The sequence below is a fragment of the Podarcis pityusensis genome (genome assembly GCF_964106645.2).
Source record: "Podarcis pityusensis genome assembly, chromosome: 11".
Taxonomy (NCBI): Eukaryota; Metazoa; Chordata; class Lepidosauria; order Squamata; family Lacertidae; genus Podarcis; species Podarcis pityusensis.
The window spans coordinates 23,575,971-23,602,980 of NC_138036.1; the positions used below are offsets into that span (position 1 = coordinate 23,575,971).

The window sequence follows — 27,010 nt, forward strand, 5'->3', positions numbered from 1 at the left end:
CAACTGGAAATTTCCCCACTGGAAAATACCTCAAGAAAGATTGTTTTGGGATGAGGTGGAGCTTGGCAGTTTTGCATTTCTTTCAAAGTTTGGTTCAGATATTTTCTTAAAATATTTTTGTCCGAGCTGGCAAACAAGCAGAACTCTCACCAAAGTAGTATGGGAGGAAAGCCAAGTGCTCAAGACGGGGGGGGGGGGTTGCGGGGGGAAGAGAGTATTTCACCAGGGAATTACCCTTGCTAATTTACTTTACAATCCAAGAGCACTGAAATGACTAGATCATCAAAAGAAAGGCAGCATGATCACTCTGAACCAACATCCGGAATATTTTGAGCAGCACTCTCTGAATTTTGCAGTCCTGACATTCTCCGCGGCAAATGACAACATTAGTCTCTGCTTAAACAAGGTCAAAGGAAAGGCCCCAGTTCAATTACTCATTCTGGGTTTTGTGGATTATGCTGAAAGTCTTTCCGTGTTCTTAATCAATACGCTGCTTATTTTTAAGGCTTTGATTGATTGAGTCGTTTTCACATCTACGAGTTTTTAAATTGGGTGCAGCAACAAATTGGATGCAATGTTTTGAACTAAAGAGGAAAGCAGCTATTTGAGCCTGGCCAAATTGAGGGGCATGGGGAATGGAGTGACATTTCTCAAGCCTTCTTGCTTTGAAGAAAGGCAAATGGAAGAGGAATAGTTTGGAGACAGCAGCATTTCTTTTCCCCAGGGCTAGAGACAGGTGAACTAAAATGGAAGAAACAAGCACATAAGAACATAAGATGAGGCTGCTGGGTCAGTGGCCCATCTAGTTTCAGCATCCTGTTCTCACAGCGGCCAGCTGGATGGCAGTGGGAAGCCTATAAACCAGGCCTGAGGACAACAGCATTCTCCCTTCCTGTGGTTGCCAACAACTGGTGTTCAGAAGCATCATGCTTTCTCTAACGGTGGCCATCATATCCATCACGGTTAGCCACATGAGGCAGCAGTTGCATCTCCATCCATCCTATCTGGAGCTAGATGCAGCTGACAACACTACACAACCCATTTGCATAGCTTTATTAAGAGTACACTGGTAGGATATAAGCTTTACATGACTCAGATTCTTAAGCTTAAGGTAGCCTTGATTTTCTGGGTGGATAAGAAATCAAATACAGTGGTACCTCGGGTTAAGAACTTAATTCGTTCTGGAGGTCTGTTCTTAACCTGAAACTGTTCTTAACCTGAGGTACCACTTTAGCTAATGGGGCCTCCCGTTGCCGCCGGAGCACGATTTCTGTTCTCATCCTGAAGCGAAGTTCTTAACCTGAGGTACTATTTCTGGGTTAGCGGAGTGTGTAACCTGAAGCGTCTGTAACCCGAGGTACCACTGTAATAATAATAATATATGTATTTTTGCATGAAAGGTTTTCTAATATAATGTAGTTTTGTATGTTATTTTCACTGCATCACAAAAAAATGTACTTTGGTTTGCTCCAGTCAAAGTGTGAAATCGATACTTTTGCATTGAAGCGTGAAGTCAACAATTTTCTCCCCATCCCTAAACCCAAGTCTCTCGCCATAGAGCAAAAGTGTAAATTCCGTTTTCGCACATCACCCCCAAGTGCCCCAGAAGTGGGGATGTGAGCAACTTAAGCATCTGCTTGCTGGCCCTTTCTGCAAGTGCAAACAGGCCTTCAGGGTCCAACATCTGCCAAAGATCTCAGCAAGCTGCTGTTAGTCAGGGTTGACTGAACGGGGCTGGCTACATCATGGACCAGTTTGAATCTAAATAGAATGCAGCTTCTTATCAGTGCCATTTAAACGACCTCCTCCATGCTAATGTGATTTGTAAGGTGGATCCTGGAGGGGTTTTGCAAAGGCTGGAAGCCATGGGCTTCTTCCATTAGAATTATCACCAAAACATCATTTATGTACTTTTCATCTTAGAGTGTAAACAGCACTGAAATGGAGGTGACCTGTTGTTGCCACTAAGATCCTGATTGATGCAGATACAGCAGGCACACCAACATCTGGAGTCCCAAATCTGGGATATGTGTCTTCCTGCCCATCCTCCTGTGTGAGTCACATGACCTGCGCAAGATCACGGAGCCCAAAAGATGCGCTTTTGGGGGGGGTTGCGAGCTCCCCACAATTGCTTCCCACACCCCAAGGTGAGATCTCAGTGCAAATTTGTGCAAGATCATGGCACCCAAAAGGGCAATTGTGCTCTTTTACAAGAAAATGGGGTGCCCCTTTTTTCTGGCATACTTGTGGGGTATGGATACAGGCGACTCTCAACTTACGTCGGGTTTTCGTTCCAGGGTGTGTAAAGCCAAGATAACATATGGTCAAAACACATTGTATTCAAGGGGGGATGGGATTCCCAAAGTCTTTTTTCTTGGTTTACTGCCCCCTTCCCACTCCCTTTTCATTTTTTTTTAAAATTGCTGAGCATGTAAAGCTGAATCCGCTACGTTAAATGCACGTAGGCTGCGAGTTACCCATACTTTCTTGGTACTTAATTATGGGTGCATCAAAGGAACAGGGGAGGCTGCCTTAGACCATTCATTCTTTTAGCCCAATCTGTGGTCTACTAACTTGACAGCAAGTCTCCAGAGTTTCAAATAGAAGTATTTTCCCAAGTCCCTACCTGCAGATGTTTTTTTAAAAAACATTAATTAATTAATTCATGAAATGTATGCACTGATTTATAGTGAAAATGAAACCAACAAGCTCAAAGCGATTTACAAAAAAAGATACAACAATAAAATTGGGGGGGGGGAGGGGAGAGATCACAGCCATACTTTAAAACATACAAAAGTTAAAATACTAAAACAGATTAAAACTGCCTCATCTTTATAAGCATCTGGATAGGCTTGTTTAAACAAGAATGTTTTTAGCAGGTGCCGAAAAGAGTACAGTGAAGGGACCTGCTTGATCTCAGTAGGCAGAGAGTTCCAAAGGGCAAGCTCTGCCGCACTAAACAACTGAGTTCTTACAAGTGTTGAGCGGGTATTATGGTATGTGGCACCTGTAGATTTTAGGGATTTAAGCTGGGGATTTTTGTATACAAAGCATATACCCTGCCACTACAGCCTTCCACTAAAATTGTGATTGTTGCCTTTATCCACCTGCCTGGGGAGGCTCCTGAGAGCTTAGGTATCTTTAAAATGGAATTTATTGAATAGTAGCTTTCTAGTGGAATTAATTTGAAAAAATGTAAATTTAAAAAGACTGAATGCAAGAAGAGTGAGAAAAATTGTCTTCATCATCACTGAAATGCACTATTGAATTGATTACCATTCTTAACTTCAGATAATTCTTTTCGATGGCAATGAAAGTGTTGCCTCGATAAAGACTGTAGCTAGAATAATTTTCTGTTCTATTTTATTAGGAGGTGAAATTGGCTGCATACATTAAAAGGACTTTGAAGGGAAAGAGCTGTTTATTATATTCATTTGCAAAGCATAAAGCAATCCATTAATAATTTGCCTATATTTTGCGAGGGCATGTTTTCATTCACGGGCTGCATATGGTCCATCATTGTGAGTCTCCCTTGCTGATGGTGCCATATAAAATGACAGCAAATGTTGATGGGCAATTGGCAGCTTAGGTTTAATGGCTGAGGCTGTTGTTATTATTTCCTTTTCTTATCTACCCTTCACCAGGTTGTCCCATAATGTTTCCTGTATTCTGGATTTGGGAAGCCTCCTGGTTAGTAGTGGGAGAGAAATCCAATTCAGTACGCACTTAAAACCAAATCTTTCAAATCCGCACTTTCTGAAATGATATGAGAATCAAAGCACAGCCACTCTTTGAAATTTGCAATTAGCTGAATTTTGTGATGCACTTCTCTAAAAAAATGCTTTTAAAAAAAAAAAATCAAGTGAAAGTTTACATAAACATTAATGTACTCGTAAAAACAAACATACAAAAATGTATTCTATTTGGAGAAATTGTGGGCAAAAGTATGCACCTTAGTGAAAAATTGCATACAAAAACTTGTTTATCAGGGGAAATTCGCACTAAAATGCTGCTGAATTTCCATGAGGATCTTTTTTTAAAAAAAGGATTCTCAAATTGCATTGGAAATGTGGGGAGCTGAATTTAAGATTGGAAAAATGAGGAACTGATAGAATCAAAACTGACAGTTCCTTTCATCCTGGCTTCTAATCATAGTCAAGAGAATCATGTAACCAGCTCCACCAGTTGGGAGAAGATGTTGCCCATTCCTTAATGGACTTGAGTCTTTATTAGGTCATAAAGAAAAAACCCTATGGGATTTCAAATGGGGATTCTGCCCCTGAACTGCCACCCAGCCCTGGCCAAAGAAGGGAACTACCAGGAGTCCAGCCATCAATAAAGCTTCGTTGTGCTAGAGGTGGTGAGAAACAGCTTATTTGGCAAACAGTTCTTGAAACACACCCAGTAATTCAAGGAGATACCTTTTCATAAAATTGTTCCTCACTTCCCTCTTTTGCTGAATCATCACCAAGTTTACTTAAGATGAAGTCCCATTAGACTCAGTAGTTCTTTCTCCTGATTACAGGACTCCACGTTTAACATCTGATTTCCTCCTCCACCACTGATAAAGATGCCACGGCCCGCCTTTTAAACCTTTGAGCCCTGCTTTCAAATAAAGCATCTCCTTTAGGTTTTTGCAAGACATTCTCATTTTAAAAAGAAAGGAAATCCAAATGTGAAAAGGAATCTTACCTAGTTCACCACATTTAAAAATAGTGTTGCCTAGAATGTCCTGCTGTGACTGTGCGTTTCAGAAACCTCTTTCAACCACTGCCCTCTATTTGGAGGGGGGATTTAATTCTTCACCAATAAAATGAGCTACTTGAGAAATATTGTTCACACTCTTTATATATTCAGCTGCCATCCAGTATAATGGCAGTCCCTGGTGAATGGCAAAGAGGCAGCCCCTTTTTTAAACTGAATTTCCCAAGATTCAAAAGGCAGCTTAGAACAGGGCTTTCTAAGAAAAAACAAAATGGTGGTCATTCCAATACCCTTTCCCTATAAGAATTTCACCTGAGCCCTGAAATATAGCTGAAACAGAACGGTTGATTCTAAAGTGGGTGAAAAGGCTGACAAATGATCAATTTGGTTGAGCCCTGTTTTGCACCAATAGGTCTGAGGAACTAGTACTTGATACTTGTAAAGGCTTCTATGTTAGACCTCCACAATGGTCTGAAAAACTAGGAGAATCATCTCTTGCTGCCCCTTGCTAGCTACAGATCACTCTCCGTATGCCTTTGTTTTAAGTCATCTCTTCTCAATAGGAATCGTGTGCTGACAAACACTCCATCATGCATGTTCCTTAAATATGAGGAACTTTTAGAAGTGGGGTGCAGGAGGGAGAGGGAAGGAGAGATGAAAGTCCAGCTGGTTGCATGCAAAGCCCTCCATCTGAGTTTCCTCACATGCAAAGCATTCCCACCGCCAGTCATGTGTCTGAACGTTCTGTGAACACAGGACTTTGTCCCATAACTCACCCTTAAACTAAATCAAAGAGATAAGCTGAATAACCAACTGACCTACCTCATAAATCTGACTAGTAGGTCCACAATTCACATTAATTTCCTGAGCAGGGGAACATATGCCATAATCAGATCATGAACAAAATGATCCTTCCTTTAAAAAAAACACACAACACAATAAAAGATAAAACCCTAAGATCAAAGGAGTGATAATGCAATTTTACATCAATGTGTTTCTAGATAACGCATTATATCCAAAGAAACAACATCTGGACAGCTTTGTAGGAAACAGAAGCACAGTCAGGGGATGGAGCTGTAGCCGAACACACAAGCATATGCTTAAGGCTAACCTTAGATAGATGAATTTCACCCACAAGTTGACTGCAGACAAATGTTCAACTCATCAAGGCCTGGTGTTTTTGAAAACTGCCGTGAGAAGAGTGTCAGCTCTGAATTCCAAGCTCCATTTCTAAACATATGTCCTCATAGAACCATCTCCATGTTTCTCTTTCTGGTATATCCTACTCATACTTTGTGCAGTTTTCACCTTGTGCCATTTCCAGCGCCATTCCCCACAAACCAGATGTTCAGCAGGGACTGATGTCTGGGAATCCAAGTCTCCACTGTAACGATTTTGAGAGCAATGAAGATAGGAAGGGGTTCTTAATCCTCTGCCCACTGCTTCTCCTTACCCATTCTTCTCCCAGCTGCTGCGAACATGGTTAAGAAAAGGGAATTGCCGTATTTTTTGCTCTATAAGACCCACTTTTTCCCTTCTAAAAAGTAAGGGGAAATGTGTGTGCGTCTTATGGAGCGAATGCTGCGCAGCTATCACAGAAGCCAGAACAGCAAGAGGGATTGCTGCTTTTACTGCGCAGCGATCCCTCTTGCTGTTCTGGCTTCTGAGATTCAGAATATTTTTTTTCTTGTTTTCCTCCTCCAAAAACTAGGTGTGCCTTGTGGTCTGGTGCGTCTTATAGAGCGAAAAATACGGTAATTAAGAAGCGGCAGGTGAGGAAGGGCTGAGCTCTCCTAGCCTGTTCACTTACCTTCTAAAGCAGGGGTGACTCTACCCTGTGGCCCTCCAGATGTTGCTGAACTATAACAGATAGGGCGAAATCAATTCAGTTCACATTTAAAAGAGAGGCTACTTAAATTGCATTTTTAAAAACTATCTGAGCTAACACATAGCCGCCCTTCAAGATTTCACATTCTCCAAATTCTGTGATACCGTTCTCCAGCTAAGCATTGTGTACAAAAATGCACATACTAGTAGTGACAATTGCATTAAGCTAGAGGAAATTGCTTTGCAAAATGCCTATTGGGCAGAATTGCAAACAAAGCTGTGTACATTAGGAGGAATGTGAACTAAAATGCTGATATTTTTAATGATGTTTTGTTGTCTGTGTGCTTTTTAAATCACAATCTGATGTGGAGAATTGAATTTAAGATTGTAAAAATGAAAAAATAATAATAATAATTTTTTATTTATATCCCGCCCTCCCCAGCCGAAAATGGGCTCAGAGCAGCTAACAAGAATAAAAGTAACACAGCATTCTAAAATCAATTCATTCTAAAATCAATTCAAAATCAAATTGATGGCAACCATTGGGCTAGAGTTCTGTGAGGATTACCAAAGGAGGGGGTCAGACTGTGCCTTGGCCAGAAAGGAGAGAACGTGAGGTTAACCCATCCTTAACTATGTCCCTTCTGCCCTAGCCGGCATGGCCAGTAGTCAGAGTGATGTAAGTTGTCATCCACAACATCTAGGGTCACAGATTAGCCAGCCCTGCTCTAAATCACACCCTCTCCTCACCACTTTTCAGATTTTCATTTGTGATCTAGACCTTCCATTCCATCATATGCCTAGCTTGGTCTTTAATATCAGTAAGCATAAATGTAACCACAGCGTCCTCCATTATTAGTCCCCTCCCCCACATTTTCCTTTTTCTTCCCTAGTTTTGCATATCTCTATTTTTCAATCCCATGCACAATTTCCTTTACATGTTTCAGAATTAACTACTGCACAAACTATATCTGCCTCACAATTCTCAATGGGGAGACAATCCAGAGAACTCATTTCTGTGCAAAAAACAAGTCGGAAGGAACAGGTTCGGTTATAATGCAATTACCTGAGCAAGAGAACCATAAAACGTCCCTTTAACAGGCTTCTGCTTCCTTTTTTAAAAATAGCAAACTTATAATTCATATCCCACAATCCATTGCTGCACCTGCTGCTTTAGACTGATAAGAAGAACATCAGTACTGTAAATGCACAACCTTTTCTCTTATCAGAGAAAACTAGGCTTGAGAAATATGCCTGCTTGCTGTCAAAAGAAGCATGTTTGTAGTCAGACAAGGGGAAATGTTATCAACGTATTTCAATAAAACACATCTGTTTGGTGTCATGCCAGTTTGGCAGACCTGTGTGCCGACTCGGCACACCTGAATTCCTGAGAGAAAATTTGTCACCTTGCCAGTTTCGGTGCCCTCTGAAAAGAAATATTTGGGCCTTGGAGAGGTCTGCTACTCATTCATGAAATGGTGGTTTCTGTCAGTTCCACATTCATTCATACAGACGTGTCAACGCCGAGATTTCAGTGAGCAAATGAACATGAGAAAATGGTGGGGGGAGATATCCTCCTACTTGAGCAGGAAAGGCGATTGACACATTGGAGGTGTCTTGCATTGTTGTGTGTGCCAAAACCCACATTCAGTTGTGATATTTAGGGAGGGTAGAATGGGATCTGTGATCTCAATCTGCATGTGACTATTTTTCTGGGGTTGGTAGCAGCTTATGGTTTTGTTATTAAGCCGTACAAACTACCTGTTGGTAATTCTACCACCCTCACTTTGGGAGGGGAGAGTGGCAGCCCAGGAGAAGGAATTATCTCTAGCAGCCTCTGAGTAGCAGGATTCCCTCCCCATAGAGATGCTTCTAGCATCTTCATTGTATGGCTTTATACTGAAGACATGTCTCTGTACCCTGGCCTTTGACATCTAAAATACATGGTTTTAGGACCCACCATAATCTTGCGACTGATTTCTTTTAAACTGTGAATATTATAACTTTAAGTGGTTTTAACCTGCCCTAGGTTAAACCACTGAGCCTAGGGCTTGCTTATCAGAAGGTCGGCAGTTCAAATCCCCACAACTGGGTGAGCTCCCGTTGCTCAGTCCCTGCTCCTGCCCACCTAGCAGTTCGAAAGCACGTCAAAGTGCAAGTAGATAAATAGGTACCGCTCTGGCGGCAAGGTAAACAGCATTTCTGTGCGCTGCTGTGGTTCACCAGAAGCAGCTTAGTCATGCTGGCCACATGATCCAGAAGCTCCCTCGGCCACTAAAGCGAGATGAGCGCCACAACCCCAGAGTCGCCCGTGACTGGACCTAATGGTCAGGGGTCCCTTTACCTTTACCTTAGGACCTTATAATGAAGGGTAAGAAAGAAATTGGAATATTACTATTATATGTAACCACAATATATGCTTTTAAAATACATCATCTTTTGCTGGATGATGAAGATTTAGCTTTGCATAATCTAAAAGTAGATTTCTGCTCATGTTACCATGTACACAGTTTTGAAGTATGAATTAAGGAAGTTCATATTAAAAAGAAAACTGAGCTACTTCCCCTCCCCCCATCTTGTATTCTGAGGCAGTTTGTTCAATACGGTATTTCTCAAACTTGGGTCTCTAGCTGCTGTTGGACTACAACTCCCATCATTCCTAGCTAGCAGGACCAGTGGTCAGGGAGGATGGGAGTTGTAGTCCAACAACAGCTGGAGACCGGAGTTTGAGAAACAATGATTTAATCACTCTTACCATGTTGAATAGTTCTTACTACTAGGAAGTGTTTCAAAATGATTAGCCCAAAGCACCTCCATTGGAATTTCTGCCCATTTGTTTTAGTCCTGGCCTCCTGCCCTCTGGATCAACAGAGAACAAGTCTGATCCATCTTCCCCATGACAGTCCTTCAGATATTTCAGGACTGCTATCATGGCCACTTACCCCATGCAGTATTCGGTTGAGTCACGTTATAAATTTTCATCCTTTCTCAATTTTCACACACTCCAAATGCCATTTCTTTAGAAATTAACAGAAGCTGTGACATTGACTTCAGAGAGATCCAGCATTTGGATAATACCTAGTTAAGACTTTCTCTTCGATCCATTTTGAGCCTTTTCATTGACCTTTGTAAATCAAGAATTTCTAGACAACATTCTGGTTTGGCTGTATCATTAGGCAGAGGGAGAGAAGGTAACAGTAGCAGCACCCTTGACCACTGTGCCTGAGTATCCCTGGCCATCCTCATTATATTGCTTCCTGGTGCCCCCATGCAATTATATCATTAATTATGCCTATCCTTTTTTATTTTATTTTCTTAACACAAAGTCTGGAGCAGCTGCTAAAATTGCCTCACAGAAGGGAAGCTGAGCCCCTGCCAGACTTACTTTGAGGAGAAGGTGAGAGATCAGGCGAGAAAACCAAAGGCATTCAGCACATCTGTGAAGGAAAATAAAACCCCAGCCCTCCTGTATGGCAGGAACACATCTATTTTTGGGTTATCAAGTGTTCTGCGGGCGGAAGAGCCAATATTAGAAACTCCCATCAAATTGCAAGAACCTTTTGAGGTCACCAAAGCCAAACAACAAGAGCAGTGCGCTCATTGGATGTTGGCTCTCTTATAGGACATAATAACCTTTGCGGGAAGGAGGTAAAAAAGAAGGGAGGGGGGGGGAGAGAGAGAATTCTACAGTTAAAACTGAGCAAAGCAACATTTTAAGCATGACCTTCCAGGACCAACTTCACATTTCACAGATGACGACATTTTTATTCTCAAGACTAATAAGGACCTCAGGGTTGTGGGTTCAAGCCCCATGGTGGACAAAAAGATTCCTGCGTTGCAAGGACTAGAATCAGGAGTCACCAAACTTTTTCAGCAGGGGACCAGTCCACTGTCCGTCAGACTTTGTGGGGGGCCGGACTATATTTTTTTAAAAAAAACAAAAAACGAACAAATTCCTATGCCCCACAAATAACCCAGAGATGCATTTTAAATAAAAGGACACATTCTTCTCATGTAAAAACAAACTGATTCCTGGACCGTCCGTGGGCTGGATTTAGAAGGCGATTGGGCCGGATCCAGCCCCCGGGCCTTAGTTTGCCTACCCATGGACTAGATGCTCCCTTCCAACTCTACAATTCTATGATTCTGTGATCCTAAAGATTAATATATTTAGTGTGGAATGAGCCACAGGGTATATACTTTTGAAACTATGAGTTCTTATTCCATTCTGGAATAAACTCGTTCGTCTTTAAAATGCAATGAAACTTTTAAATATTTTTCCTACAATAGGGTCACACATCCACATTATGCATTATAAAGCACTCTTATGCCACTTGAGCAGTCCTGGCTTCCCACAAAGAACCCTGGAAACAAGTTTGTGAAAGGTGCTGAGGCCTGTAAGGAGACCCCATCACAGAGCTATAATTCCCAGCGCCCTTAGCTACAGTTCCCAGGATGCTTTGTGGGGGGGGGGCATGGCAGTAAATAGTCTAAGAGTGCCCCTTATCCACGATGTGGATGTGACCTAGCATAGTTATCATTCTGGAGATTATTGAGAATATCTGAGTTAAGATGCAGCTATTGTCCTTCTAGAGTTTTAAAATACACTGCAAGTTAAAAAGGGGTTATGAATTCCTGTAATAATAATTGCATTGGTTTTTTTATGGCAAAAGCTTTCATGGACTAGAGTGCACTTCACAAGATGCTTGAAAGACTATTCCCCAGTTGGCAGCTTTATATATAATTTGGTATAGAGAAAAAAATTACAAGTGTTATAAAGAGTGGGATTAAATAGCATTGGAATGCAAAAAGGACAGGCAATACTAGTCAAGTATGCAAAATAATTGCAACCTCCTTTTCCTACCCACGGCATTGAGACTTAAAACAGCACAGTCCCAGAGTTGACATCACTGAAGCAAGGTGAACCAATGACTTGAAGCCATTATATATTGAGGGACGGGAGCTAAACCCTAGAAATTAACAAACGGTAGGATTTTGATTATTTAGAGTATTGAAGGGAAGATTGCAGGCCCATGGCAAAGTACAAGCTATGCTTCCTTTCCAAGCCAGGGCCTCACCTGGGATTATAGGTGCTGGTACGGGGGCCCCTGGGTGCTCCAGCCCCCACAACATTCCCCATGGAGGGGCCAGGCACCCAAAGATTTTTGTGCCAGGGCCGTGCGCACACGCTACTGTGGCTCTCCTTGTTATGTACTGAAGTTCTCACCCTGGGCCAGCAGGGGGATACTGTAGATAGTTTTCACTCAGGTCCACATATGCAAATAAGGAATTGAAAGTGATGTTCAGTGATTGGATAGTTACAGAAAGTTGTTACTGTTGCTTTGTAGTTGAGCTCTACATAAGCAGGTTGGCTGAACCCTTCAGCCCAGTTCTGTTCTGGGCCTGTGAATAAACAAAAGCTGTTTGAAGAATCGCTGTGTCGTCTGATATGTTCACCCACAACTTAACACTCCTTCTTCTCTCCCCCTCCCAGGTCAGACCTGACCCAGGAGTGGAGCTGCAGCTGGGAACGAGGGAGCTGGCAGCTCCCTTGCACACACAGCCCTGTAAAGGAGTGAGGCGGCGCTGTGGCAACGCAGCTGGCTCTGCCTCTCCTACTCCTCCTCTCTGCCCGGTGTAGGAGAGGGGTGCTGACATGATGCTGCTGCTGCCACGACTCTCCTCTCCACCTGAGCAGAGCTGAGGCTGGGTGTGAGGGAGCTGGCTGCTCCCTTGGGTGCAGGAGAAGGGTGGCAACTCTGCTGCTGACACCTTTCCTCCACTCCGACCCCAGGTCAGGCCTGATCCGAGAGCGCAGCTGCTGCAGGAACGAGGAGCCAGGCTCCAATGAGGGAGCCTGTGGGAGGGAGGCACCTGGTCGCGCCCCCTCTCAAAAATGTGCCTGGGGCCACTGCACACCCACTGACAAGCGCATGTGATGTCAGGCATGCACGCCAGCAAACATAGCCTCAGACACCCACGGTCCTGGGGGCAAGCTGGAGGGTCTGTCTAGGATAGAGGCATTGACATGACCAACAGTGTTGATGGCCCATCTGAGAGGAATCTTGGGCCTAGGGCTAAGCAGACAGAAGGTTGCCATGGTAACTGTGTGTGAAGTGGCAAGAAAAGAGAGTCTTTAGCAAGGTGTGCAGGGAAGAAGAAGGGAGTAAAAAAAAAGATTCATATTGAGCAGGCTGGCTGAAGGCTGGCTGGGAGAGATGCCTTGGACTCCAGTGCTGCACTGCTATGGGGAACAAGCCCAACTTGAGGTGACCATGCTGTAAGACAGGCTTCCTCAACCTCGGCCCTCCAGATGTTTTTGGCCTACAACTCCCATGATGCCTAGCTAGCAGGACCAGTGGTCAGGGATGGTGGGAATTGTAGTCTTAAACCGAGGTTGAGGAAGCCTGCTGTAAGATCTGGACTCCCTTCATGCAGGCTGAATGTGTAAATAGGTGAATAAAGCATATTTCTTAAAGCTATGACTGTCTCTACTGCAACGTCAGTTCTCCAAAGGAGCACAGACTCTGGGTGAGTGCCTGGAACCCCCTGGAATATCGCTACTTTTTGGCAGAGAGTGGGGCTGGCACCCAACTCCTGCAACAATATAAAATACAGAACTGCCATTTCTAGCGTTTGCTAATCTTGTTTCCTTTATTAAACCCATTTTTTTCCTTATGCTTTTCACTTCAAAACATGCTGTGTGTTGAAATAATGGGATTTTGTGGCCTTTGGGTTTTTTGTTTGTTTGTTTTTTGCTGGATTTGTGCTGTTGCTGGCATGATCGGAGGAGCAGAGAAGAAAAACTACGCGTTTATTTTCATTTTGCAGGCACTTCATGGAGCAGATGCACCGTGGTGCTAAAGGCTAGTACAGCAAATGAATCTGTATTTTACATGTACTACTACCAACTGCTGGGGGTTCACAGGATTGGTTATTCCTCCATACAAAACAGGTGAAAGTACTTTATCCAGGAGAAGGGATTTAGGATGCCCTTCTTATGGACAAGCTAGTTCTCTGTGGATCTTTCTTTTAGCATGTAGGGACATTGGCACATGAATCCCCATCTGTACACGCACCGCTTCACTCTGTATCCAGTGCCTTCCCACCACCAGCATGTACACACAACAGTAGCCACAATACACATCTATCCTCTTGTTTCCTGAGAAATCCATTTATGTCACATGATTACTCAAATACCATATGGAAATCAATGGGGAAATGTCAGGGAAACAGAATAAACTGCCATGTGAATGCAGCCCTCTCCAGCTCTGATTTTAGGACAATGTCATGAGAAAACATGCAAATTGCAGGCTGATTCAGATCTGGCAACCTGTGCAAATCAGGTGGATTCACAGTCCCACCAAGGCAACAGTCCTGTGCACATTTCATAGGATCATAGAGTTCGAAGAGACCCAAGCGTCACCTAGTTTACTCTCTTTTTTAAAAAAAGTATTTTTTATTAAAGATTTCTTGGTTTACAGAAGTATGTGCAATGTCTCTTTTTTCAAGTTACATTTTCTATGGGTCAGTTTCATTCGTTGAGACATTAGCGTTACATTAGGAAGAAAAGGGGAGGAAGAGGTGAAGGGGGCCGTGGGGGTGGGGTCAGGTGGCGATGTTTCTATTTTACTTAATATTTGTGTGGGGTTTTGTGTCAGCATTGTTTTTGCAGATTCTCTTTGCTATTCGCTTGTGTTCCTTTGGTGGTAAGAGAGGTTGGGTGTGGTTGTTTGTTTGTGACTGGCTGTGGTGAACTTTGTTTTCATGTGTGAGTGGTGTGGGTGGGTGTTTTTGAATCAGGTTAGCCATATTGATTCGTATGCTGTTGCTGGGTTCTTGTTGGGCTGTGTATGTGATAAAGGGGAGCCATACTTGGGTGAAGGCATCTTCTATTTGTCCCCGTGTCAGTTTCAGCTTATTGGTTAATTTTTCTAGTGAGGCTGTTTCCCATACTATTTGGTACCATTGGTCCATGCTTACTCCTGACAGGTCTCTCCAGTGTCTGGTTGTGCTGTTTCAGGTTGCTGAAAGTAGGTGGGTTATGATGTTTATTAAACTTGGATAACTTGCTCCTAAGTAAGCATTCATGGGATCGGCTTTCCGGACCGTAATCCAATGCATATATAGAAGGAAGTGATCACCCCTGAACACAGTGGGACTTGCTTTTGAGTAAACACTATTATGTCTGACTATAAATACGTGTTTGTTACTACCCTGGATGTGCATGGATCATTACTAAAGGATATCTGTGAAACAGCCACCATAGTGCAAGCATATTTGAAACTACTTCATATATTTCTAGCTGGTACTAGAGCAAATGAAAAGGCTCCATCAAAAATCTTTATGTATTTCCCCCTGTTCATCCAGGAAGAAGATGGATTGCCATGGTAACACCATCATGGAACAATAGGTCAAGTTTTTCTCAATATTCGTCAGGCTTGTTCTGTTAGATTTTGCTTAGAAAGTGACTCTGGGCTAAAAGACAGACCATTACATTTTGGATTTAAAGCTAATCTGATCAGTGGGTAAATTAGGACCAGTGAGCAAGCAAGATTGAATTGATAAACGAATTGGTTTTTACATAGAGGCTCAAATTGCAGTTTAATGAGGAATGCTAGCATTGTTTTACAGCAAGAAATGTAAATGAAATATGGAAATGGATTATCCCATGCTTTTCATTTGCATAAAAGTCAGGCATAATGAAAGCAACAGAAGGGATAAAAACTGTGCAGAAAGATGGTTCAGGGAAATATTAGCACATTATTAACTGAAGCCATCTTTAGTGATATTAAATACTTTAGAGAGTCTTGTGGCACCATAAAGACTAAAGCCACAATAGCTCTTGCTTATAAAACTTGTGCTTAAATTAGTCTTTAAGCTGCCACAGGACTGTGGTATTTGCAGTAACAGACTAACACGGCGATCCTTCTTGAAACAAAATATTATAGAGTTTGAATGTGTTTGGAAACAATCCAAAGAGAATTGAGGTTTATTTAACAACTGTCACAATAAATGAAGCTTAAGCACCCTGTTAACATTCTCTGGATCAGTACATATGGGTAAAATCCACCAGGAAGATTTCCTGTGCCAACAACCAACTGAAATGAAATAAATTTTTCTTTTTGATGTGAGCTGCAAAACTATGGGTAATGCTGAGAATTTCCTTCCTTGATTATACCCATGTAACAATTTTTGAGAGTGAACACAAGTAATGGAGGGTTAGGGTTAGGGTTATGGAGAATGGGTTTGATATAAAGGAGTATGGTTCACAAAGCTGTTTGTTCACAGTATATGTAAACTGACATGAGGTGGAGAGACCTCATGTCTCTTGTGGGCCAAACCTCTTCATTTGCCCAGGGAGGCCATTTTGGGAGAGCCACACCCACTGCCCTACAGCTGACGTCATACATGGGGCAGGTAAGTGCGGCTTCAAAAGAACATTTGGAAGCTTAAAGTGAGCTCCCACTTGCTCAATGAGGGGGTTTCCATTCAGTAGAAACCATGTCTCCTTCCCATTGTGGCTCTTTGAACTGCTGAAAACCAGAAGTTCAAACAGCAGTGGTGGGGCTGTTTGAAAGCCCTTTTTAAACAGACCCACACCACTCTTTGAATCTCCAATTTTCACTGTCATTATGAAATCAGGTGCCTGATTTATATAAAATATAATTTCTATACTTGCCAAAATGGTGCTTCTAAGCGAGAAGCATGATTGCTGTTTTTTTTTAAAAAAAAGAAAACAAAACACAAGACTTTTGACAACTTGTAGCCACAACTGTCTATATTTAATTGTTTTAGGACACAGCCGGTCAAGAGAGATATAGGACAATTACGACAGCCTACTATCGGGGTGCAATGGGCTTCATTTTAATGTATGACATCACCAATGAGGAATCCTTCAACGCTGTGCAAGACTGGTAAGTCAAATTTGGGATAGAAACAAATGGGAAATATGGATAGTGAATTTGGCAGCCAGATTCCTGTTGTGATTATGAAATATCTCAGAGACTTGATCTGTAGGAACAGATGCAACTTTCCTAACAAATTCTGTCTTGCCATCATGAATTTGATTTTTGAGAATATTTTGCATTTTTCTGTTGACATCAGTGTCAGGTTTCTAGTTCTCACATTAAAAGCTTCAACCCCACTCACTACAGTCCAACTTGAGTGACCGTCTCTGTGCTGTGGTCACATAATGAATCCATTATAAATTGCCAGGTTTGATGTGATTAAGCTTAAGAATGTTTGGGAATGTGTCAGTATATTACTTTGCAATTCCTGTGGGGTACAAATGAAGTTGGCAAGAAGTACTTGACTTCTGAAGATATTTGAGATAACCAGGCATTGAATGTTGTGTGATTCTAAGGTTGGTTTACAGAGATACCTTGATGGCGTAATTCGTATTAAGAACAGAGGCTGTGTTAAGAATATTTTGGTAGCGGGGGAAAAAAAATCAGTGTTTGAATCGTATTTTTTAAGTTTTAATAATTTTATTGTTCTATACTGCATTTTAATTGTTGCCTTTCTTCTGCATGCCACACAGAAAACTTGTGTCATTGTTATTATTTATTTAGAGGGCACCACCTATGCACAAAGAGCAGGTAGAAAGCAGCACCAAGGGACTTGAAATCTAAAATTGAAATTCAGAAACAACAAAAGGAGGAGTGAAATGGAGACCTGGGTAGCCAAGGGAAGAACATGTGATGGAATCAATCACAGTGCTTCTGCTTAGTACAACAGGCACTAGAGAGATGATTGAAAGGCTTCCTGGAAAAGTTGAATTTTCAGAAGGTACCTTTCCCAATCTCTCTAGTCCGATGGTTCTGCTTCTTCCTATATCTGGAGTGGCAATTGGTTTTATACAAATTGGAGGACCCCCCCTCCCCTTTCTGCTTCACTGACCTTCCCAAAATTGATTTCTTCAGCAAACTTTTGATCTCAACCTCTCTTGTCTCCCCTTGCTTGCTGATACTCCCCTCCTATCTGATTCTCCCTAATCTCTTCCTCTCCTTTCATCCCTGTCTAATGCCAGCTTATAAGTCTTCTGGGTAGGGATGGAACAATTTTATGTTCTGTAGAGGACATTGCACTCTGGGTAATGCATCATTCCTAAATGAGGATAGTTGCCACAATCTTGCATTTCTGAAATTAGCATGAAAAGTGTGAAACAAGGGAGGATGGTTGATTTTACTCTTCCGTGATGCAGTTGTCACACTCAATCAACACAGGGCAGCATACCAGCAGTCAGAAGCAGAGTTCACAGAGCATATTTATTCTAGAAAGTGCTGTTTTAAAGCCCAACACTTTTCAAGCAAAATTCGACTCTTCATCAGGGGAAATTTCCATTGCCCTTTGATTTGAGCAGGCTCTTCAGTACATGTTCTCAATTCTTGCAATGCCGTTGTATGACAAAGCAGTATGATTTAATATCCCTCTTGTGCAGATTTTTATTTATCTTTTTTTATTTTCTATATTTCTGTCATGCACTTCAGACAGTTACGGTCTCCCTAAGTGACTCACATCAATTAGAGAGAGAGACAGGCCCTGCCACCAGACTTACAAGCTAAAATGAAATGACACAAAAGGGAATGAAGGATCAAGTCTTTAGGGCCAAAACAAAGTGATGAGCTACAAGCAATTTAATCAAGTTCAGGCCAGGCTGGTCTTCCCTTGCTGGTGTTCTTGCTTGAATCGCAATTGGTGGCTCTTGGCTGATGGATGAGGCCAGAGGGTCCCCTTTCCCCTTGCTTCTGCAATTCCAGGGCAACTGGAAGTTGAAGTTGAATACTCTTTCTGGTAGGAAAGGGGAAAACAAGCTCCCAGTAGATGCATCTTCTTTGACCAATGAATGGGGTTTGTTTGGGACTGTGCACATCTGAACACTTTCTCTTCTCCATCTTCAGGGAATAAGGCCTTCTGAAACACAAAGGAGATTGGAGAATTTTGCTCAGATGTGCTAGTTGTGAGAACCATTTCCCAGTGTAATCTTAGCTCTATTCTGTTAGTTGGCAGCACAGGACAGACTGCTGTCTGTCTAGTACAGATTGCCCGTTTAAAAAAGCATGTTTTCCAAATACAAAACAGAATGACACGATTAACTTCAGATTGTTTAATTTAGGTAGCCGAGTGCTCTTATAATGTGTTCTTGGAGCAACAGAGACACAGTCAGAGCTTTCCCAGAAATTTATATTTCTTAAGAAAATATAACAAATGGAAAATTAGTGGATAATTGCAAAGGCAGCTCTAGAGACAAGGGAGAGACTTCAGACTCTGAGAAGGGCAGAGGTCTGGGAATTGTAGGTGTAATTAAAAAGGTACTGTGTGTGTGAGAGAGAGAGAAGACAGAATGAAGATTTATTTTTTTTTTTTAAATGATATTTATTAAAATTTTCAAAAATACAGAAAGTAAAGATTAAAGTACATTCAAAACCTTATTTTCATACATCCACTTTCCGGGACTCCCCCCTTCCCCCACCCCTACCATATTCCCCTTTCATATTGTTGGCTCCACAAGCTCTCAGTTCTAATTGAAACTTAATTTGTTTAGACCATTATTCGAATTTAAAATTTATACACTCCTCATCAATACCCTTAATAAAAAACAAAAGTTCTCTCCCCAGGGCCCACCCCATTTTCATTCCACAATTTCCCTTTTTTTTAATGATAAGGACACCCCACACAATAGAAATATAAGAAATAAGAAATAAAAAATATAATAGATGAAAAAGAACCAATTCAGAGAAAAAAAAAAGTTAACAAGCCTTTGGATTTTAGTTCTCCCCCCCCCTGTCCCCGTTTTAATTTCCCCCTGACCACCAAACCATGTTATCTGCCTGGAATTCTTAAAGTCCATAAATCACCTATTTCCCCCAACTCCTTGCTGGCTTTTTCTTTTTATAATTATTTTTTTAAAACATTTAACTTCAAATCTTTAATAAAACTCCCCCCATTGTTCTTTCCAAGTTGTAGTCCAATTTCCTCTTGTTCCGCTGCTAAAACGTTCTAATTCAGAAGCTTAGTAACTCTGCAGGGATTATTATTATTCAGGAACAAAAACTTGCGTTCAGTCCCTTCCTTTCTTCAATAGAAAATTCTATTGTCTCCTTTAGCTGAACACCCTGTAGACAAAATATTATTTCCGTTTTGCAGCTTTCCCAGAAGATAACCAGTCCTGTAAAATTCCAATGGTATTTTTCCACTTACGACCATCTTTGTAATGTCCCGAAACTCCTCTAGGGGGATTGTTGTAACTTTGTTTTCTCTAGTCCAAAAGTCCGATTGTTATCCATGTTTTCGCCATTTTGTATCCAAGTTTTAACAGGTTATAACAAATTGTAACAAATTTAACCAGCAAAGTTCTCATAATAAAATCCTCTCTGCTTTCCGACTTTGACAGCTACTTTGACAGCTGTCAAAATCTCCGACTCTTTTCACCAGGCTCTCTCTTCAATCACCCCGGTTCCCAGGGGGGGGGGTTACGTTTCCCTTCTCCCTCAATTCTTCCTCCAGCACAGTTCTTGTAGTTCCCCATCGTGGAATTCTTAGTTTTTATCAGCAATACAAATCTTTTTGGACTTTGGTTTCCCCGTCCTTGTTTTGGAAGGTTTACAGTAGGGAGGGGGACTGACTTCCTTTTTGGATCCCCCCCCGCTCGTGTCCAATCCGAAAAAAATTCTTTTTTTTTCTCCTTTTGAACCCGGTTTCCAAATTACTCACGGGTTGTTGTTAAGAAGTCCGAATTTTCAATAGAAGAAGTCAGAGCTCTCCACCGGATGGCATGCGGCTTCGCTCGGCAGGGATAGCAGAGGACTCAAAGCACCACGCTTCTCCCCGGCACCCGATCCGTAGCCTTTAAAAAGGCTCCTTCACGAGTCGGGAGGGCGCTAGCGGTGCCAGCCGAGTCTCCATGTCCACGGCCTCCGTGGCCGTGGTTTTTAGGGGTCCCCGCATCGCCGGTGCGGTAGGACCCAGCCCCTGCCGAGCAGGCTCCCTCCGGAGCTCGGAGGGAGTCCGCCATTCGGCGATGGCGCCAACCCGGAAGTCCCCAGAATGAAGATTTATACATTTCCTTCTTTGTGCTTTGTCCAAATATCAGAGGTAGGCATGGAGATCTTTCTGTCAATATAAATCCAACAAAAAAGATAAATAGAAAGGAAGGCTTTATTAAGGTGGAGTCCAGTGAGAGTCAGCATGAAGAAAAAGAGTGCTCAGAGCAAGAATTCCAGTCTAAGGCTGTATTCTCATGGCAGTTTGTTGCATTTTCCTGATGTTTCTCTGTTAATTGTAAAAGTAAAAGTCCATTCCAGAAACATAGCTGGGTATTGTGGAGCATTCCTTTCCATGTTATTTGCAAACAGATACCTTTCCAGAAGCAAACAACGCAGAAAAGAATGCTAAACATACACTATATTCCGCTATATTTCTGTATGCGGGTTTTACATCACATGAAAGCGTGAATATAATGTGGCAATTAACAGTTAGAGAAACACTGGGAGAACAGAATAAATGCAGCCTATGTCAGACTTAAGTCCATTTCCTGGAATTCCCTAGAATTAGGGATTCAGAGTGGGCAAGAAAATAAATCAAGTCAAGAATCTCAAAACTTAAACAGATGCTTGAATGATTATGGAGAGCGGGTGTCTCTCTAGCCCTCTTCAGACATTCAGATTCATCATGGGAGGATTAAATGTGTGTGTAGACAGCCCAGTGTGTATGCTGGTTCTGCCACAATACCTCCTGTGTGCCAGCTATGTTTCCTCCTCCCCAGACTTTCACTAGTTTAGTCTGAAGGTCTGAAGAGTCCTTCTAATCATGATCATCTGAAATCAGCTAGAAGCCTCTGCATGATCAGGATCCCTGCATTATCAGACTTCGGTGTATGTTTTGCATGTACGTTTTATCCACGTCGTATAGCCTAATAAGTGCTAGGCTCCTTAATCTGTACTTTCATTCAATATGAATGGCTTGCATTATTTGCTTCAGCTATTATGTGGATAGCTGAGTAGAAAAACCCGTGACACGTGACCCCTTGTGACAGGCACCACAGGTGGTCACCAGGCTCACCTATAAGTGGCTTAACAATTGCCATTCAGAGAGCTTGTGGCAAAGGCAGAATTTGAACCAGGAACCTCTTCAGTCGCAGCTCACTCTTGCCCGTTTGGCTACCCAAGCAACCTTGGTCAATTGCAGGCGAGCTGCGCTGGGTGCATTGTGCCTTGATTCGATGAAGGCTTCTCCTCCCATTTTATCAAATCCTTCTGTGTCCCCAGTGGCATCATTCCAATGCTGGGAAAAGATGTGCTTTTCAGCTCTGCTACCTATCATTCATTGGGCACTCTGTCTCATTAATGTTTCAACATTTGCACTTTTGCTTCCCATCGATTATTTATAGAATTAAATCCAGTGCTCTGCTAGCACAGAGCAAAGGCTGAGAGGAGCTACACCAGGGGTCAGCAAACTTTTTCAGCAGGGGGCCAGTCCACTGTCCCTCAGACCTTGTGGGGGGGCAGACTATATTACTGGGGGGGGGATGAATGAATTCCTATGCCCCACAAATAACCCAGAGATGCATTTTAAATAAAAGCACACATTCTACTCATGTAAAAACACGCTGATTCCCGGACCATCCACGGGCTGGATTTAGAAGGCGATTGGGCTGGATCTGGCCCCTGGGCTTTAGTTTGCCTATCCATGACTGCTACATCAAAGCTTGTTGTGATGTGGCAGCTCTGATTAAAACTATCCTGCCCGTTCTGAGCGTGGGCTTCTTTCTCAGTTTTGCATATTTTGCACAATCGCACATCATATAAGAGTTGGAGGGAGCCTTGTAGGTTATCTAGCCCAATGCTCTAGTCAATGCTGGACTTCCATAGCAAGAGCAACAGGTGGATGTTCAGTGACCACTGCCTGAAGACTTTCAGCAAGCTTGTTCTGACAGGATGAGCTTGGTTGAAGAAGGAGATATTTCCACTTCACCTTTGGTAAACGATAGTTAAGCTATGGAATTCACTCCCATGAGAGATAGCGATGGCCACCGACATGAATGACCTTAAAAGAGGATTATACAAATTAATGGAGGCTACTAACCGTGATAGCTGTACTCTGCATCACGGCCGAAGGCAGTATGCCTCTGAATACCAGTGTCAGGTGTGCTTGCAGGAGCCAGGCCCTGTGACCAATAGGACTTTGCAGGACTGAGGCCTTCCTAAGTTTGTTCTGAAGAGGCAAGGCGCGGCCTCACAGGTGAGGCTGATTGGTAACTCACAGCACCTGGTGGCAAGAGATGGGAAGGGATATAAGGTCAGCATTGCCCTTCGGCTCTTTGCCACAGCAACACGCTTCCTGCTTTGCTGTGTTTGGCTTCTTGCTTCCTGATCCTTGAACCTCGGCTTCTTGACTCCCTGCTTTGTGATCCTTGGACCCTTGACTTCTTGACTCCTTGCTTCTTGATCCTCAGACCCTTGGCTTTGTGACTCTCGGCTTTCTGACCCTTGGACTCTTGGCTTCCGGACTCCTGGCTTCTGGATCCCCATTCCTGCTCCCACCCCACCATCTTGCCCCTGGTCCTGACATCCCCTGCCGGGACTTCGTTTGCACATGAACCGGACCATGACAACCAGTTTCTGGAAATGACAGCAGGGGGAAAGGGCTGATGTTCTCAGGTCCTGCTGGTGGGATTATCATAGGCATCTGGCTAACTGCTGTGAGGACAGCATGCTAGACAAGATGGTCCATTGGCCAGATCCAGCAGGCTTTTCTTATGTCCCTTACGTTAATTCTGGCCTGTACCACCTCTGACTTCAGATGAGTGATGGCCAAAAACAAAACACTCTCCCCCATAACAGTGATAGAAAACGTTAACTGCACATAAACAATAAGCAGAGGAGTACTTCCACCCACTAACTAGCCGTTAAAAACTCAGCACCAACACAAAGATTCAGTTCAGGGACGTAATTATGAGGTCAAAGACCTTTTTTTATATTTCTTTGTAGGAAAATGTCTGGTGCATACCTGGATATTTGAACATTTACAAAGGAATGCATATGCAATGAATTGCCCATGTTTATAAAATGGAAATGGTAATTGTCTGTCCCCAAGGGTGGTATCAGATTCAAGCCATTTCCCGTTCTGCAGTGCTCAACTTCTTTGCACGAAAGGCATTTTAATAGTTAGGTGCAAAACTATAACAATATTATTGTTTTATTGTTTATGCTTCCTTGCCCAATTGCTTTTCCCTGGTACATTTGTCAGTTTTGCATGCCCCACTTAACAATATCTGTGCTACCTGCTGCGAGAGAACCTTGCAGAGTAAAGATGAAAAATACATAATTTGCAAAGCATTGAAAGAACCAGTTGCAATACACTTTTCCTGTTGTATTCGTTTGTGGGATATCTTTAGCCACTTTTTTCCTGTGGGTGTGCAAACCTGTGAAAGCATTTCAGCAAAATACACCATATAGTTTCATGGACATTTCAACAGAGTGCATCACGTGTGTAGTTTCCTCAAAAGCTGCCCTGCAGAATGGATTTTGCAGCCATTTTACAAATTGGGCACATGGTAGACTCAGGTGGTAGCACAGGCAGCGCATTGTTAAACTATGGAACTTGCTCCCATAGAAAGCAGTGATGGCCACTAACTTGGATGAATTGAAAAGAGGATTGGACAAATACACAGAGAGTAAGGCTATCAGTGGCTCATAACCATCCATGTTGGCTATGCTCTTCTTCCATGGTCGAGGCAGTAATACCTCTGAATATCAGTTGCTGTAACCATCTGAGAGGAGAGCGCTCTTTTGCTTGTGCTGGTTTTAAACAATGCAAAAGTTTGAATTAAGCAGGAATGAAGAAACACTGAGAGGAAATGGCAGTGTAAATAGTTGCAGAAGTTTGAATAGAGCAAGCAGAGAAGCACTGAGGGAAAGTGGTGGTTTAAAGTGAGGTTTGAGTACAACAGGAAGGGGGTTGGGAAGAGCTCTGTTGTGTTAGCTTTCTGGTACAGTGGTACCTCAGGTTACAGACGCTTCAGGTTACAGACTCCGCCAACCCATAAATAGTGCCTCAGGTTAAGAACTTTGCTTCAGGATGAGAACAGAAATCGCGCGGCGGCAGCCGGAGGCCCCATTAGCTAAAGTGGTACCTCAGGTTAAGAACAGTTTCAGGTTAAGAACGGACCTCCAGAATGAATTAAGTTCTTAACCAGAGGTACCACTGTTATTAGCTTTTGTGTTGCAGCTGTCTCTGCTATTTCTCATTCTTAAAACTGGAGTTTGTTTGTTTGTTTGTTTGTTTGCTTGTTTGCTTGCTTGCTTGCTTGCTTGCTTGCTTAAAAACCTCAGTGTCCTTCCGCTCCTGCTTTCTTCAAACCTCTGTCATTGTTTAAAATTGGCATCTTCCTCTCAGTATCTTTCCATTCCTGCTTTACCAAACTTTTCCCGCTTGTTTTAAACCACCACCTTTTCCCCTCTCAGAAGGGAGACGTATCACACATAGAGAGGCTCCGCTTCTCATTTGAGAGTGTCAATAAGCATGTGGCTATGGTAGATCCATTTCATGCTGTGCACTTAGGTTTTTAAAAGCGGTCAGTATCATAATATCAAAGTGCAGAAATCTGTGGTTCAAGCACACATAGGATATTGTGCTCAGCTCTTGTTGCTGCACCTCAAAACGAATATTGTAAAACCAGGTCAAGCAAGCAAAATAATAATTGGGGTTGGATTTCATATTTTAATTTGGGTTTCTTAATTTAGGGAAAAAAGATTAAAAAGGGGCATACATGATAGAGATGCAAGTTGTGGAGAAAGTAGTAGAGGCTTTGCTCCCTCTGTCATATTACTAGAACCAGTGCTTTTTTTCTTAAAAAATGTTTAGGGGTATTCTCATTTTCCTACTCATATTGAAATACTGCCCCTCAATGAGGCCAAACTTAGATTCACAAAATGTTTAGGGGTATGCGTACCCCTGTGCCCCCCAGAAAAAAGCAGTGACTAGAACCAAGGGTTATCTAATGAAACTGAATGCTGGAAGATTCGAGATAGGCAAAAGGAAGTACTTCTTCTAATTTGCTACACGTGCAAGAACCATTAAAAATATGATCACTGTAATCCCACCCCCAGCCACAATCTGCACCAGTTTAAATGGTACAGCCCAGAATTCATAACAGGAATCACTGTAAGCTTAGTTGGTGACATCAGAACTGGCCATTACTGCCATGTATGGGCTCACTTTTGGAAATGATAGAGGATGGTTTAGTGGACACATGGGGCAAATATGGAACTGATCAATACTCTGAGTGATAGCGTAGCTGGCTTGATGCCACATGTCAGGAGAAGTTAATTACACACACACACACACACACATACGCACACTGCTTCTGTGCTTCTTCACTTTATTGCTTCCATTTCACTGCCAGTAATTGTTTTCAATGAGCTGAGGCTCCCACACTGGAAGACGTACAACTGCTGCTGATATCTGTGACAATCTTTAAAGTTAACGAACCCTCCCAATGGCAACGCTGCACTGTCGAAGTGCAGAAAGTGCAAATAAATCTCTGCCAGAGCTTTAAAATGCATTCACCCAAAGCGCAGGGGGATTATTTTGCCAGTTCCTCTGTGTACCCAGTGGATCACATCCAACATGTGCACCACACATGCCTGTTCACCCTGTGCTGCTATGTGCAGGAAGAAGAAAATGGGGACGATCCACCCATAGTTAAGCCCTTTTGATGTAAATTTGGTGGGATTTACTGGCTTTGGCTGGATCATGTCCGCCGGTTGTTGCAATTATGTAGCTATTTGCGAAAAATGCTCTGTTTAAAATTGGGAGGGGGCGTTTAGAGCCCTCAATTTATCAGTTAGGCTGATGAAACAAAGAAAAGACTTGTGCAATATAAACCAGTCATAGAGGAAAAGAAAATACCAGATGAAGGTGCAAATGAATGTTGGACTGGTTTGAGAGAGGTTCATATATTCCTAGGTCAGATTTTGGGCAGCCATTTCAAAAAGCCACATAGGCTTTGATATCAACAAATACAAGCCAAATATTGTATTTTTCCGTGTATTGGACGAGGTTTTTTGACTCAAAAATCACGTTGAAAAACTGGGGTTGTCCAATACACGGATAGTGGCATGGGGAGTTAAAGCGGCGTGGCGCCAGCCATTCGGGTGGCAGGAGCATGGTTTTCCCCGATGCCACTGCACATGGGAAGCACTCCTGGATTGTTTCCTGCACACGGTGGCATCAGGGGAGTTTGCGCTCCCTCAAACCGGATGGCTGGTGGGAGCGCAAATTCACCCGATGCCGCTGCGTGCCAGAAATGCACGCAGGGAGTGTTTCTTGCCCACAGCTGTGGGGGAAGGGGAGAGGCTCAACAACTTTCGGTCATCTCCCCTCATTTTCTTAAAATTGAGCCCCCCAAAATAGGGGGGTCTTAAACAAGGGTGCGTCTTGTAGACGGAGAAGTATGGTAGATGGGAAAATGATA

At 42.7% G+C, this 27,010-nt stretch overlaps 1 protein-coding gene across 4 annotated transcripts in view; it reads left to right on the forward strand.

Annotated features, from left to right (window-relative positions):
- Positions 1-27,010, forward strand: part of RAB3C (RAB3C, member RAS oncogene family) — a 110,578-nt gene that overhangs the window by 31,714 nt on the left and 51,854 nt on the right. For all 4 annotated transcript variants that reach the window (XM_080973136.1, XM_080973135.1, XM_080973134.1 and 1 more), the window contains exon 3: positions 16,330-16,448. In XM_080973136.1, the coding sequence (XP_080829262.1) occupies positions 16,330-16,448 (119 nt within the window). The remainder of the gene's footprint in view (positions 1-16,329; positions 16,449-27,010) is intronic.